A 15539-nucleotide genomic window follows, 5' to 3' on the forward strand; every position below is an offset into this window, starting at 1 on the left:
GGATACCTTTGGTGCGAGGTTCCAACAGATAGATTTGGCGTCATAGTAGACGCATCAGTAACAATGATGAATCATCATGACACAGTATCATGAAATGATCAATCAAGCCAGTTTGCGTCATCATTGTTGACATTGACTATTTACCCCGCCCTTGACTGGTCACACCGCACCATACATAACTATCGCTCGACTCGACCACCACTCTCGCCCCCTGTGTGTTGTGTTTCATTATGCGGTAAACAAGGGTGAAGATTTCGGAAAACCCTATTGCTTAGGACCTGCTAAACGAGCCCAACAACCGACCTCCGACGATAAACAAAGATCTTCGAACGGTTCACTGGGCCTGCGGCTCCGCGTTTAAATCATTCATGTTATAATCACACCATCCATTCACTTGCAAGGCTCAACGAGAAGTGCCGGTTTTATTTCTCATTTCTCTCCGTACAGTTACATGCTATAATATGCTATAATCTAGTCTAATCTAATCTAATCTATAATCTAATTTTAAATCTACAATAATGGATAACAATTCACAAAATTGCCCCACCTTCCACCGAAGGCAAACGACCGGATAGTGGATTCCGATTCCGAAGCGTGAACAGTGATTGGGAAACACGCAGATCAACGCGGAGTAAACAATTATGAGGGAGAGCAAGCAAAAAAGGAACAAAACCGAAAACGAAAACAAAAGCAACAAGTAGTTCAGTTTCCGCAGTTCATACGATTAAAAACAATAATAACAAGTTCGTCGTCTAATCGTAACGTACAGGCGGCCCAGGAAACGATCGCATCGCTCACGGCGGGCGACAATGCGGCCTACGAGATGGATGTCTCTTCCGGCGACAGTGTTGATGCCGTGCTGAATGAAGTGATGGCCGGTACAAGCGACCACCGACGGTGGTCGTTAATTCGGCAGGTATTACCCGCGATAACTTCCTGCTGAAGATGCCCGAGTCCGACTTGATGATGCGGTGATCAACGTGAACCTGAAGGGTACGTGGTTGGTGCTGCAACGTTTCGGCCGGGCCATGATCGAGCACGAGCTGGCCGGTTCGATGGTGAAAGGACTGTCGTCGATCGTTGCCCGCACCGGCAACATCGGACAGTCGAACTATTCCCCGAGCAAGGCCGGGGTGGAAGCGATGACCTAGTGGTGGCACGCGAGTTCGGCCGGTACAACATCCGGGTGAATGCGATCGTGCCCGGGTTCATCCACACGCCGATGACGGGGACGGTGCCGCAGAAGGTGAAAGATATGATCATCATGCAATGTGCGTTGCGTCGCTTCGGAAATCCGGAAGGTATGATAAGTGTTCTATGAGCAATTGGAATTAGATTGGACTAAATTTAAAATATTTGTTTGCAGAATTGCGGAGGTAGCAGCCTTTCTGGCATCGGAAAAGAGCACTACGTAAACGGCACCTCGACCCAAGTGACATTTTCGAGCAGATTGTTAGCGTTTTTCGAGTTGCTGGAAGCTTAAAGAGCAGGCTTAAAATTGGCTTAAAGAGCAAGCGATATTGCAGAGTTTAAGCTTATTATAACAGTTGAAACGTCAGTGTGAAGCATTTTTTCTGGTGCCATTTTGAGAATTGTCATCACGTTGTGCACAAGCTACCGGCCCAAAACAAAACATGCGTACTTTTCAATCCATATTAAACAACAAGTTTATTATAAAACACTCTTTCACGTTGTTTTGTTATTTTTCCCAGCGCGTTTCTCCCGCTATTCTGATGCTCCTGGATAGATCGTTTATTTCTTTTTACTCAGTGTTTTGCTGTTGAACACCAAGGACGAAACTGCAAGCTTCTTGTTTGTCCGGCTTCTACCGAAGTTCTGACATAAACTTCAACGCTTCAACACATCGTTGTTCACTCACACACCCATGTTTTCAAGAGTTCATATGAGGCAATGGGTAAATCGAGCTGTTCACGAGGAGTTTAAGCTAAAAATGTAGAACAGTTGTCACCTGGGGATCGAAGTCACTGGCGGATAAACGAACAGAAACGATCCATCTTCCGCCCAATAGGACGGCTCAAAAGGATGATACAGGTGTTACAGCTCAAAGCTACTTTGTACAAACCATACTACCTCCCTCAATTGTGCGTTTAATATTGAGAATGATTGAAGTGGTTTTTTTCTCAATATTTTCTAACAACATTTTGCAACTCATCGTGTCATATGCATGTGATACATGTATGTAGAAACGAAAAGAAATAAATAAAAATAAAACTATCACACTATCACCGCTTTATCACACACTCACTTGCTCACAGGTACGGTTGCCATCCCGCAAACACTTGACAGAGATTGCGCTTGTTCATTGCGTTGAAGATTAGCATTTGCACCTGCCCATCGACTGAGATGTACTTGTTGTCCTCCTGGCCAAGCAGCTTCTCTTCCACCTGCATCACGTACGCTCGGCCGTCACATTGATATTAGCGCGCATCCATCGGCAGACCACCGACCGCTCCATCGGCCTCATCAGCGTCACCGGATGGCGAAAGGAAGGCTTGCTGTTGCCGACGGTTGCTTTCTTGTTTGACAGCACGTTCCACGAGTAGAGCGGATCGTACAGCAGCACCTCCAGGATGGCGAGGATCACCGTCTGATTGTTCCGCAACACTTCCAGCGTTTTCTCGCACGATCTGGAAAGCAATGGGGAAAGAGTGTTTGGTTTAATAGCTGCAGACTTTACCAATGAACATGTGCTTACTTGCGGAAAACACCCTCAACACCGCTTATCCCCATACCATCCACAATGTCACGCGTCAAGCGGAACGGGACGGTCTCCGGGGTGGGCAGATTTTTCCCCATCTCGAACGCTATGCCAAAATCAATATGGATCACCTCCCCTGTTAGCTTGTCGATCAGGATGTTCTGCACGTGCCGATCGCCGATGCCCAGCACGTACCCCGATCATCGAGCTGGCGGCCACACTTTTGATGTAGTTCTGCTGCCGCTCGAACCACACGCCCGGCTTCAGGTACTGCTCGAGAAAGTAGTGCCGAAAGACGGGCCGAATTTTGTCACAGATTTCTTCATAGTTTTTCAGCTTCTTCGGCAACGTCATGCCGGCCACCGCGTTCTGAGGAAAGAGGAGCATTTTTCAACATCGTTAATATTCAAACAAAAAAACGCTCTCAACAGCTTGTACATACATTGGAAAACTTTTTCGCGCCGCTGTCGGTTCCAGGTCCTGCGGCCGATACTTGGCATGCCCGGAAAGCAACCACGCACCGATCGGCATCGTGTTGTTGCACCATTCCAGTATGCCGCTTTGCCTCGACAGCGGTACCACCTTGTACGTGCGCACGGACAGCTTCCGGGTGCGCCGTTTCCTTATCGTGGCGCAGCAGTATGTTCATTATACCGAACACCTGCTGCATTACCGCATCCTGGCGCATATCATCCTTCCCCTTGAGCAGCTGCGTCCGTTTCGTACCGTTCAGGCAAAGGCAGGCAAGCTTTTTCGGCGCATTAATTCCACCGACACCGATCACCTTCGCATCCCACCGCCTGATGCCTACGATGTGTGAGCGATAGTTGCCGGTTTTTAGGACGGGCAACTCCACCGTTGGACAGTGGATGAGATCCAAGCTTTCCAGCTGCCCGAGCGGATCACGTTTCGTCATGGTGTACTCCCGGAAGGAGGGACTGCTGGAGAGCGTTTTGTTGGCCAGCTCGATCAGGGCGAGATTCATTCTCTCTGTTTGGTGCAACATTTGCTCGAGCGTTGGTTCTTTGCGCAGCTTTTTGTACACCTCCCGCACACCATTAAACGGTTATCGTTGGTGGGAGTTCTTGAAATGTTTAAAAATGCATTTAAATTTAACTTAATGTGTTATTCCACTATAATTAACCAGCACTTACTCGTGATCCGGTTGATCTTTATACGCATGCAGCTGCGCAAACACAAACGGAAGCGTGTGATGGGGATGGTCCAGGCGCATCTTATCAAAGCTTTCTGCACCAGCGCACCGTCCCCACTGTCCAGCCCGACGCGCGGTGTAAGCTGCGGTAAAACGGCAATAAACTTGTACGAAGGAATGGTAAGCAGCGACTCTTCGATCAACTCCTTTGCGCTCGTATTTTCCTGATTGTTCAACCACAGCGACATGATCCTAAATATCACCATGTCGCTCACGATCGTGCTCTGTTTCGCGTACATCAGATAATAGCACAGTGCCAGATTCAAGTAGTCCCAGCGATTCTGTTCCACCTCTTCGGCCGCTTTCTTGTCGCGCTGCAAGTTTTTCTGCATAAAGTGAAGCGAACGGCCAAGATCTTTGCGCCGCTGATCGGTGGCACGTTGCGTTTCCTCCCTCAGGCGGACCAGCTCGACCTCCATGCGGGCGAGATTCGTTTTCCGTGCCTCCCACTCCTGAGAGCGGATGAATTTGGTGAGCTGCAGGAAAGGGAGGAGCAAATTTTCATTTAGTTTACCCCATTTAATATTGCAATGCTCCTCAACCTACCCGCACAAATTCACGATCCGCGTACTTCGCGACGGTGTGCTGCACGGTGAAGTTACGATCCACGTCGAAGCAACGATGGTTAGCGGGAACGTTCCCGGCGAGGTTTTCTGTTCGCCACCCGCAGCCGTCGCCGCCGCCCTGTCGCGACAGCACAAACTGGACATATTTTTCCGCTTGTTGAAAGTAGTCCGAGCATAGCGACTTGATCTCCTGTGAGTGTCCTTCGGCAAGGAACTCACCGTAAAGGCGACACGCCACTCCCCTTCACCATCGGATCAGTGTACTTGGCGCTGTTCATTACTTCCCACGCCAACTCCTTCGCCAGCACCGGCTGCCGCACTCCAATTGAGCTGTGCATTTTCCAGCTCATCACACCACCGACTGCACGTTGCCGCAGCTCCTCCTGCTTCCCCGATCAGCACCACATTCCGTACCGCACAGTCCACGAAGCCTCGCAGTTTCGCACGAATCCCGGCCGTGCTGAAGATGGACAGCCGCTGGGAAAGGATCGTTTCCAGCAGCGTGAACTCGCTGTGCGGCAGCTCGTCCTGTTCCCTCCACCGGTTCAGCAGGTCCTGCTCGCAGTCGATCTGTCTGGAGAAGTGTACCTCACCGAAGTCTTCGATCTGCTGCAGCATCCGCAACCGGCACAGCCCGTGGTAGATGTGTTTGGTGGATTCGATGCTGGTAAGCTTGAAAAGTTCGCTAACGGCACGCTGCGCTGCCACGATCGCACTTTCCACCGCGAGTTCATCGCGCAGCTGCAAACACTTGAGCGCTTTGTAATGCGCTCGCTCGAAGGATCGCGACTGTAGGAGCAGCGCGCTCGAACCGGCAGCCGGTGCTCTCTTCGGGACATTGGGACCAACACCGCCGTCCGCGTCGAATAGTACATTCCAGTCGGACAGCCGCCAGGCACACTCGTAATCAATCTGTTGCGGTGCGACATGTAACGATCTAGCCAAACCGTACAGTGAGGAGTCTTTCAGTGTTTGCAAGATGGCATTCTGTGTGCCCGCACTGTCCAGGGCGGTATCTTGCGACCACGGTGTGCTTGCATCTTGCATAACCAAGCATCTGGCGTAATTCTGCTCTAGACGGTAATATTCCATCCGTTCCTGGATTGGGTTGAGGAATGATTTAACTGCATCGTTTACGCCGATCGCCAAATGGCATGATTTCATTATGTTTTGCAGTTCCGGGTTCGTTTGGCATCATGCTTGCCTTGCTCCTCTTCCTCCCGGTACCAGAGGTCACCATACAGGATGGCTTTAAAGTGTGCCTGACAGAATTGAGACGCTTGTGCGATTCGTAGATAGTTAACGGAAATTTTGTACTGTGGAAAGCTATTACAAACATTATTTTTTAGGAAAAGTATTAACAAAATTTGTAAATTACACTTACCATTGATTATGTATCCGAACACACTCCACGATGGTAAGCATCAGTTGAATAGCTTTCGGGTCATTGAAATATTGTGAACCTCATTTTGAATGGCAGCGAACTCGTTGAAAAACTCATTATCTGCTGCAAAAAGGAAGATATATTCAAATGTTTCCTTATCATCCGTGGCATCTACTACTGTGCAACAAGAGCACTTACAAAGCTGCCATGCTATCGATGATTGACTCTTCGAATGCTTTATCGTTATCTGTACCAGCAAAGGGACAAGCTTCTCGACGAATGTCGTTTCCTGTTCGGCCAGCTTTTTAATCATCGTATTTCCCAAAAATGACAGCAACGCGGCTGACAGCTGCTGCACAAAAGCGCTGTACTCGATCCGTTCGTTGGCAAGCATTGGCCGCAACGACAAACTGCGTCCGGTGGTACGAGTGAAGAGTTTGATCTCTTCCGCAGAAGTTCCCAAAAATGGGTGCAGTGTTGGTAGTTTGGCTGTTAGAGATACGAAATGATCGAAGTTAAGATTTAAAATGGATTTCTATATGCAATTTTGTTTAGAATCTCACCCGCCAAAGCATGGAATGTTTTTCCGTACAGCATTTTGTAGCAAATCAGTGAGGCGTAGTTTGCAACCGGAACGTTTCTGTTCGTTATCAGCTCGTTCAATTCGCTCAGCAGCACCGCAGCACATCGTTCGATTGCTTCCTTCGAGTTGTTGATCTAAAGAGAGATAGAAATTTAAAATTTAATTGATATTGCTACTGCCCAGGGCTTTAAAGCTGTACCGTATCGTAAGCAATCATTTCTGCGTCGGATTTTAACAGCATTGTTCCCAGATCGATCGGTCCTATTTCACTCAAACATCGGAGAGCTTCCATCGATCGCTTGTCGAACGGGGAGCTGCGCACAACTTCCAGCAAAGTGTAGACTAACCGATGAAGCACGCTTTCCCCATTAGCGCCCGACGATGCGCTTTGCTCGCTCAGCTCATCGCACAATAATTTTAGATCTTTCTTTTTGGTGGTGAGCTACAATAAAAAAATTATAATTATATAACTTCCAAGTCACTCAAAATACAGCAAAAGCTTACCACAATCTTCAGCGCAGCCAAATCTTCGTATCTTAAATTGGGCAACTCAATCAGCGCCGCGATTTCTTCCCTTGGCAACATTTTCATGACCGATCGTTTTTTGGCGCGATATAGCAAGCCGCAACTGATCGAATCGTTCGTCCTTTGGTAGATAATTCAGCTTACCGATCGCACCCGCAAACGCGGCAGAGTGTTGTAAGATCAGAAACCGTAGCAGAGTTAGCGATTTTTGAGAAATCTCCGATGCCGGATCGACATTTTCCACCTCCAGCAATGATGACACTATGAAGTGCAAATGTTCCGAGAGCAGCTCGCACGCATCGCTAGATGCGACCACGTGCTCCAGGAACCGCCCGAAGCTGTTGAGCGTGGCAAGTCGTAGGGCGGGAAAGGAGGACAACAAGTTGCACAGGAAATACACCACATCTCGCACGAGATAGGGTTTGAACGCGCGTTCCTTCTGCTGTCCGATGTACTCTTTCAGATGGTCGAGAAACACCGTGTACTGGAAGAGATGTACCATTTTCTGCTCCGGTTCATCAGCCGCCCAAAGCCAGCGTTTGACATCCGTTAGGGTGCGTTCAATTGGTGAGCTGTTTTTAAAACACAAATTGCTCAGCAGCGTGTACTTGAACGATTGCGATCCCCATACCGACTGTTTCAGGTGCTCGAGCGCCGTCGAGTAAGTGGCTTTGCTAAGCGACAGATCGGCAACGAAGCAGCTTGGCAGGTCCTGGTCCAACAGCTTGCCCAGCTCAACGTGATCGTTCAATCGGTGGGTGAGATGTGTTTGATAATTTCCGACACGTAATCTTTAAGATCTACCGTGCTTATTATAGGGGCAAGTGCTTTGTGCATCCGACTAGCTATTGCATCATACTTGGGCGCCATCCCTTCACATTTGGCGTACTTGGGCAGAAGGAACGAAACACATTTCGGCAGTATACTCTGGTAATGAAATGGAAAATTGGTCATTTATCATTTTAAATTCATTCCAACCGAAAACATACCTTCACCATTTCTGCCTGCTGTACGCCAATCGATTTGCAGAACTGTTCGAACCGTTCCGGCTGCATGCAGAGTATGACGAAGGAAATGTTTTTCTTGAACAGTTGGATAAACTCTTCGATCGTGGCGATCTTTCCCTAGACGGAACGGGAAATGCAGCAACCGATTCCCTTTGGTTAGCCATAGCTCGAGTACGGTGTCCAGGTTAGCTTGAAGCAGCTGGCAGAAGTCGATATCGCTGGAGGTGCGCATAAGCCGTATGGTGTTTGCCATTTTGTCTAGAAGAAGGACAAAAATATGATTATACAATAATTAAACTTTAATTGTCAGCTATTGCTGTAACAACACTTACCATCGTTTACGCTTCCCAACTGAACGAGCAGCACAAAATCGCACAACGCGCGCCGACGCAGCATGAAGCTAATGCGAAAGATGCCCAACAGCAGCTGAAGGCAGCCGCTAATCACGTTCATTCTCTCATCGTTCATGTCCATCCCACCGTCGGTCGCTAGTAGCTCCTCGAACTGAATTTGATCGTACAGTTGCAGCTGAAACTCGTAAAAGCTGCACGGAACCGAAGAAAGGTCAGGATGTGACCATTCGAGCTGCATGAAGTGCAGAATATTCCTGACCGCTTCCAGCTTGATGCGATAGCTTGGGCTGCTCAGCAACGGCACCAATCCGTTGTAGATGCTCTCGTGCGTTGGCGTACGGATGTGCTGCGGGTAAGCGCGGAGCAGATACTTCACCTGCGCCAGTATCTTCACCTGCAGCTCGGTAGAGTACGTGTGTTTGGCGCACTGTTTTACGAACGAGTACAGCACGATCGTTACGTTGCGGATCATGTCTTCGTACGGGCTCACGAAGGCGGTTAAAGCTGAAACGGATTAAACACAATTTGAGAAGAGAGTTCAGTTGATCACAGCTACAATTAACTTACCACACCGTACAGATCGATAATCTGCTCCGTAATGTCAGGATTGGTGTAGTGGTTTTTGCACACATCTACCAGGTTTCTCAGTACCCATACGGCCACCACCTCATGGGAAGTTTGCGCCAGCAGTATTCGACACAGATCAAACAGATAGAACAAATCCAAACTGCTGAACACATTCAGTTCCAACCGATCCAGCAGCTCGTGAGCCTCGTTCAGGCTTGGCCCTTCGTACTGCAGATATTCCGCTACGACGTGGAGGAAACATCGCTGCATTTGCTCTTCCGTGGCCAGTTTATCCGGCTGCAACACGGTCACGCACTGCGAATCCTCCCCCTCCTTCAGACTGATCTGCCCGATTGCCCATCGCATAATGAACGTGTGTTCGGTTTGCTGCAGCAGCTTCCTTACCGACGGATGGTAAGGGACACGAAAGATGGCCAACAATCGCTCGGCAAGGTTCCTGGTTTTGATGAGATTTAGCGTGGAGGCCGCATCGTTTTTCAACAGCCGCTCAAATCCACCGTTTAGTAGGTCGAACTTGAGCAGAACCTTTTGTACAGTGGGCTCCTGGTGCACTGCTGCTCATCGTACGCGGCGTGCAGCTGCAAAATGTTGAGCATCTCCAGGTACAACTCCAAATCGTCGCAGATGCATGCCAATCCATCGGCTAGAAAATAATTCCCATCGGGCAGGATATGCTTGTCGAAGCTTACTACCTCACACAGGCGCAAAAACAGTGGTTCGTTTATGTTGTAAGAGATTCGTGCGCTGCCTTGGGGTGATTCCGCATCAATCCCTTCCTTTTTGTGCTGCTCCAACGCTAGCAATTCCTCTAAACTATGGTAGCGAAGTCTTTGCTCGAGCGTTTGCAACTGCCCGTCTCGCTCCCGGTAAAAGGTATCGTGCACTCCGGCGTGTGTGTGCCGCTCTGTCTCATCCATTGCGCAACATGTAGTCACCACGCAAAGGATCGAAATGCGTGCCAGCGTCTTTGCGCTCAGCCGCTCCTTTGCGTGTAGTATCGCTTTCGACTGTGTTTCGCGCGTCTGCGGATAGAGATAGTTGAGCAGCTTGGTCAGCACACCGTCGACACTGCCGAGACACTCGGCGTTGCCCACCGTCTCCAGGATGGACAGCACCGTGCCGACGTTAAGGTTCGTCTTCTCCACGGCATAGGTGTAAAAGGCTTCCAGCACGGTGCTGTTTAGAAAGCCGACGTTCGGATACTTTCGATGGCGAATCAATAGCTGCAGCAGGAGATTGGATTTAGCGCACGTTCTTGCGGCGGTGTTGGTGCAGGCACGGAACGCAGCGGCTATCATTTTGGCCCAAAGCTCGCCAATCGATTCACCGCTGGCCGCCGCTGTGTTCAACGATCGATGGGTTGACTTTGTTCGAACGCGAGCAGCACGGAACAGCACTGGTAGAAAGCATCATGCTCGTGCGGCGATTGTAGGCTCGGTTGCACATTGCACAACAGTTGCAACAGTTGCGCATAGTCGTCGCTAGTAAGTGCTGCCTCATATCTGTCTAGAACCGCAGAAAGGATGTACAACCTGGAGGAAAATGTTTATTAATGATCTTTTCTACATGAAAGAGGAAGCGTGATCGTACCAACGCAAATTAAGCTGATTTGGAGCAGTACCGACCATCTCCATGATGCTTTGCAGTTTGTTAAACTGTTTGTTTCGCTTTGCGGCCGTTTCTTCGCCGCTAGATTCCTTCCAATTATCCTCGTTCCAGTACACCTTTGAAAAAGGGATGAGTAAGAAGTAGTAATTTTCCCTTTAAAAATGCAGAAAAAAACTCAAATAATCTTACCGTATAACACAACCGGGCGGCAAAGTCAATGAAACCATCAGCAAAAGGGCCTCATTCGAGCCAAAGAACGAACTCTGATCCCGTGCCTTCATTTCACTCGTCAGTATGTAATGATATTCGCGCAACGTTTTCCTTCGCGCTTCATCGTCCTCGACCTGCTGCAAACCGTCTCGGGTCAGTGGTTTGGCAAGGGTATGAGATTTTCCTCCCGGGTACAACATTATCAGCGACAGATGCATCAACCGGAACAGTGACACTTTCTGTTCCTTGCGCAAGTTTGCTTCCTTGTAAGTTTCACCGTGCATGGAACGAGCGACTCCAAGAATGCAATGATCTTCGCCTTACAATCCACCGCTATCTGCACGTGGCGATCAAAGTGTGATTAGGTTTAGCTTTGAGACAGCAAAAACCCACCTCGGAGATGGTGCTAAACGCTACTTACCGCTTCTGTTATGTACAAAGCTATGTTTATCAGATCGCATAAAACGTTACTTTTCTTCTCGTTTACCGCCTGGCGCAGGTGGACAATCAGCCGGCTCAAATAGTCCGCCAGCAGTGTTTGCATCGAGCAGTTGGCTAAAAATTTCACCACAGCCAGCGAGAGACAGTTGGCCGCCAAGTGCTTTGGTACGTGCGCTGTATCCAGCATCACTAAACAGCAGTCAAGAATTTCTGCAAAAAAAATCCCCGTTTAATACTAAATAAAGTAAATCAACCTTTCACCCCTCTGCTTACCTTTCCAGTGCTCGTAGCTCACCGGCGTTAGGCACCACTTGGAGCACAGCACGAACTTGTTCAGCACGTGCAGAAAGCACACACCAAAACTGTCCCGCATCGCTTGATCGTTGATCGCGCGCACAAAGCACCCGATCAGCTGGCTGTGCGGTAGCTGCGGCGCATCCCGATCCATCGCCAGCTCAACGAGCTTGTGCAGCACCACGACGTAGTCGTGGTTCTTGCTCTGCACCTGGGTCGTAATGGCGTAGCTCTGCTTCTGTATGCCGTGGTAAGCCGCATCCAGCACCGCGCACCACTGCGTCTCGAACGCATCCGATGCCATGTAGTCGAGAAAAATCGTCCTCCCGGTTGTTCAGGATGGTGCTCATCTTGTTGAACGCCTTCTGCCGCACGGTTACCTTCTCGGACGACATCTCCACCCAGCAGCAGACAGAGGTCGCGGTCCATCACCGACATTCTGCTGCTGCTGCTGCTGCTGGACGAGGAAGAGGCCATCGTGGTTCGTGGGGCGTGGTTTGTTTCAAGTTGTATCTGTAAAGAAAATTAAAAACATAATTTAGAATTTATATAAAATAACCCTTATCTCCTTTTAACCTCTTTCCGTAAATCCTGTTGGAACTTCTTGTTCGTACGAAAAGAAAATGCAGACTAATTTATTCTCTATTTCAATAAAGCCTACTACACTTCGTTTAAACTAGCGATGTTGCTATGATCACAACAAATCCTCCTTTAATATTGTGATATTGCACCATAATTCTACGCTAAAAACCACAAAATAACGACCCATTTTGCTCGCGTTCATAAGCATCATAACAAAAGCCCAAAAAAAATTAGTCGATTTATTTGTTTGTTCTTTTTCGACAATTCCATCGTGGATATCTCCTTTTTTTGTTCATTTTTCTTAGACACATTTTCTCTATCGCATGTTTCGGAATTTGCGCTTGATTGCTTTTTATTACAGAGCTTTTACATGGATAGTTTTAACTCAATTGCAGTTTTTTATGCTGCTCAGTGTTTAAGTTTATGTTCAAGATTATAGCCTAAAATGCTCATTTACACAGCTTTCTTGGCATGTTGGCTCTCTTCACATTTTTAACCGTTCTTATATTGGAAGTAGGTAGAGAAATCAAAGCAATTCAAGTGAGTAGTGTAATAGGTTTTAAGTTTTCCGAAAAGTAATTGCAGTGCCATAGTACATCTAGCTAGTACATTTGAAAAGGAAAGAAGTAATCGTGTAAAGAAGTTCAGTGAGTGATAAACACCAACGGACACGTGAAAAAGAGCTATCGAAAGATTAGTCTAAAAACAAGTTCAGGTAAATGCACTCAACTATAAAATTATGTATCTATAGATTTATGTACTACTGAATGAAGAGACGAATGTGTTTTAATGTTTCGTTTGATAGTGCCGTAAGCGGGTACGGACAGTTTTTACAGTGTCTACAGCTACTCTTTCCATTTCTCATTGCACGTGAAGCTTAATTGTGTAGAGGGCGGATGGATGTGACAAAGTGGCTCAAATGCAGTTTACAGGATTTTCCAGGGTTCTAGCCTGGTTATAGTTATGAGACACTACTTCTTGACTCTTTCTAATTGGGAAGTGAACTTCACATGACGGAAATTGGACTCTATTGCACCCTTTTTGGAAAGGTTCGTTGGAATTCCTATTGGATATGTCCAACAAGGGTGCTATAGAGTCCAATTCCCGTTACATTTTACTTAGAGAGTCAATAAAGTGTCCCACAGCTATGAGAACGCCTGGGAAACCCCTGCCACATTGTACACATCGAGTCTGTCATCCTTGGCCAGTTAACTAACTTACACTACACTAAAGAGTTCGATTCGATCGATTTGCAATCCTATTCAAACCGCACGTGCTCTGTTTGCGCGAAACACTATGGGCGAAATTAAATATCAGCACGAGCACGACATGCGGATAACCTAATAACTAACCGGGGAGGTAAGAGGGGGGGGCTTTATATGTCGTGCCCAAACTTAAATGATATATACACGGTTTGCAAAAGCAATATCTAACGATACCATTCGGTTCACAGGGGTTTATATGGAGAGGAGCATGGAATATATTCATTTCGGCGTGTGACAGAGTATACGCAATTCAGTTTACGCTACCCTTTTACACACACACGTGTGTTTTACATACGCAAAGCCTAATAAATAAGGAACATAAATGATCATCGACAACTCAGTATCAGTTCTTCCCTTGCCACACTTTACAAGTGTGAGGTTGTGTGTGTGTGGGTGTGTGTGTTAGGCTAAAAACTAGTCTTCTCTAGATTTTCACATTAAAATGTATATGGTAATATCGCAATATTTCGCTTATTGAAAAGCAGATTGAGAGCAATTAAATTAAATAAAAAAACCGAAGCTTAGTATCGACATTAACGGGATTTGTTGGTTAAATCATCTTACGTGACTATCATTAATTACCAATTCGGATTAATTATCAATGCGTTGCCAATCTTGGCGCCCGCTTCTGACAAACACGCCACACCGCTGCCGCTGCCGGTGCTGCTGGTTCGCTTGCGCATTTTCTTTTCGCGCAGCGCTTTCATCGCTTCGATCGCACGGGATTGCCGAGATCTTCCAGCTTGAGCACCAACTTGTACAGCGTCTCGATAAGCAGCAGCACATGGCGAGCTTTGCGCTGGATAGCGGCGGGCGGCGGTTCAAGTGCCGGCACGCCATTTCCGTTCAGCTGGTCGCTGCCCATCACGTCGGCGTCGATGAGCTTCGCGGCGCTATCACACTACGCACTGCAGCTTGCCGAGCGAATTTTGAAATTGGAGCGGGGTATACGCTCGACCACCACCCGTCGCGCTGGCCATCCTTTCCCTCGCTACCGCCGTTCGGGTTGGAGCGGGATTCGGAACTGCGACGTTCGCGGTTCGTGCCGGCAGCCCGCTCTTGCCGTTCTTCGACAGCAGCGACAGTAACAGCAGCTGGGCATGCTCCTCCGCCTGCTGGGTGAACGATGGTTGAGCTGATTTTCGCGATAGATCCTATTATCGCCCTCGCCCTCGCCGCTGCCAGCCGCTGCTTGTACACGGTGAAATAGTAATCGTTAAAGTAGGGCGTCCGAGTTGAGCTGCGTCAGCTTTATTCCCGATTAGCCACTGCTTGTTGCGATTGCTCATCATGTTTGCGTACTCATCGCGCTCCTCTGCTGCCCGCCGCCTGCAGTGCTCGATGGCATTCCATTGCCTACTCGGGATCGTTGCTGCTGCTGCGCTGGAAATGGTGCTGCTGCTTCATAAAACCCGCCTTGGCAGGGCTATAGCGGGGCTGCTTTGTTCACGCCATGCCATTGCCGCAAACGCTGAGCGTGCTGGCCGCAGCGAGCTGTCGGTTGAACGCGAGCAGCGGATGGTTTTGTTGAATTTCCTGCACCAGCCGCTGGTTGAACTGGTTCGTCGGCAGGGGCGTCGGGCTGCGCTGCATCAAAAATGGCGGCGGCCCACCCGGCGCTGGTCCCGGATGGCGAGGAGGTAGCGGCGGTGGCGGACCCATCTGTACCGGGCCGGGGCCACCCAGAAACCCTTGCAGCGGGAACCGTACGAGCAGCGCTGCGGGAATGCCGGATGCATCGCCAGGTTGTTGATCGGGGTCGAGTACGGTCGGGCGGCTAGCATGTTGTACGGCAGCAAACCAAGCGGAAGACGGTTCGCGTTGTTCAGCAGAGCCTGCGGACGGTCCGGCGGGAACAGGGCAGCGGGGCCGGCGTTTCGGGCGCCACAGCGAAAGCGGCGGGGTGAGCAGCGCCGTGGTACCCGTAACGGTGGTGCTGCTACTGGCGAGGAGATCATCGGGATCGGCGGCTGCATACTCTTTTCCCCCTTGGCGGGTGTGTGAATGATCGCGAGCTTTCACTGGTGGTGGTGGTTGGGCCGGGACCGGTGCCGGTGTGCGGAATGGTTGCAGTGTCTGCTGCTGCTGCTGGTGAAATTGGTTGTGATGGTAATGGAGTTGGTGTTGTTGTTTTTGCTGCTGTTGCTGCTGCTGTGACATTTGCTTTTGCAGCATACTTTGATGCTGATTTTGCTGATGCT

The 15539-nt window shown here is 48.9% G+C and overlaps 2 protein-coding genes, 1 long non-coding RNA gene and 3 pseudogenes across 3 annotated transcripts; 1 reads left to right on the top strand and 5 right to left on the bottom strand.

Moving 5' to 3' along the window:
* The first annotated feature begins 676 nt into the window (after nt 1-676).
* LOC121603331 lies at nt 677-1840 on the top strand (annotated as a pseudogene).
* Nucleotides 1841-2270: 430 nt separating this feature from the next.
* On the bottom strand, nt 2271-5678 carry LOC121603332 (annotated as a pseudogene).
* Nucleotides 5679-5998: 320 nt separating this feature from the next.
* On the bottom strand, nt 5999-8866 carry LOC121603333. Its single transcript, XM_041932003.1, has 10 exons — nt 8330-8866; nt 8092-8255; nt 7980-8039; nt 7850-7917; nt 7179-7781; nt 6970-7111; nt 6665-6907; nt 6446-6599; nt 6089-6371; nt 5999-6005 (listed from the first exon to the last, which is right to left on the bottom strand). The coding sequence occupies exons 1-10, from the start codon at nt 8820-8822 to the stop codon at nt 5999-6001; spliced, it is 2217 nt and encodes a 738-aa protein (XP_041787937.1). The 5' UTR covers nt 8823-8866.
* A 1446-nt stretch (nt 8867-10312) lies between these two features.
* Nucleotides 10313-10784, bottom strand: LOC121603330. Its single transcript, XR_006006652.1, has 3 exons — nt 10736-10784; nt 10529-10662; nt 10313-10470 (listed from the first exon to the last, which is right to left on the bottom strand). It is a non-coding gene; the product is annotated as an uncharacterized LOC121603330 (long non-coding RNA).
* Nucleotides 10785-10973: 189 nt separating this feature from the next.
* LOC121603334 lies at nt 10974-11801 on the bottom strand. The gene is made up of 3 exons (XM_041932004.1): nt 11471-11801; nt 11178-11407; nt 10974-11093 (listed from the first exon to the last, which is right to left on the bottom strand). The coding sequence occupies exons 1-3, from the start codon at nt 11793-11795 to the stop codon at nt 10974-10976; spliced, it is 675 nt and encodes a 224-aa protein (XP_041787938.1). The 5' UTR covers nt 11796-11801.
* Nucleotides 11802-11899: 98 nt separating this feature from the next.
* On the bottom strand, nt 11900-15314 carry LOC121603335 (annotated as a pseudogene).
* Nucleotides 15315-15539: the final 225 nt, after the last annotated feature.

This window comes from Anopheles merus, unplaced genomic scaffold (genome assembly GCF_017562075.2).
Source record: "Anopheles merus strain MAF unplaced genomic scaffold, AmerM5.1 LNR4001078, whole genome shotgun sequence".
In the NCBI taxonomy this organism is placed as follows: domain Eukaryota; kingdom Metazoa; phylum Arthropoda; class Insecta; order Diptera; family Culicidae; genus Anopheles; species Anopheles merus.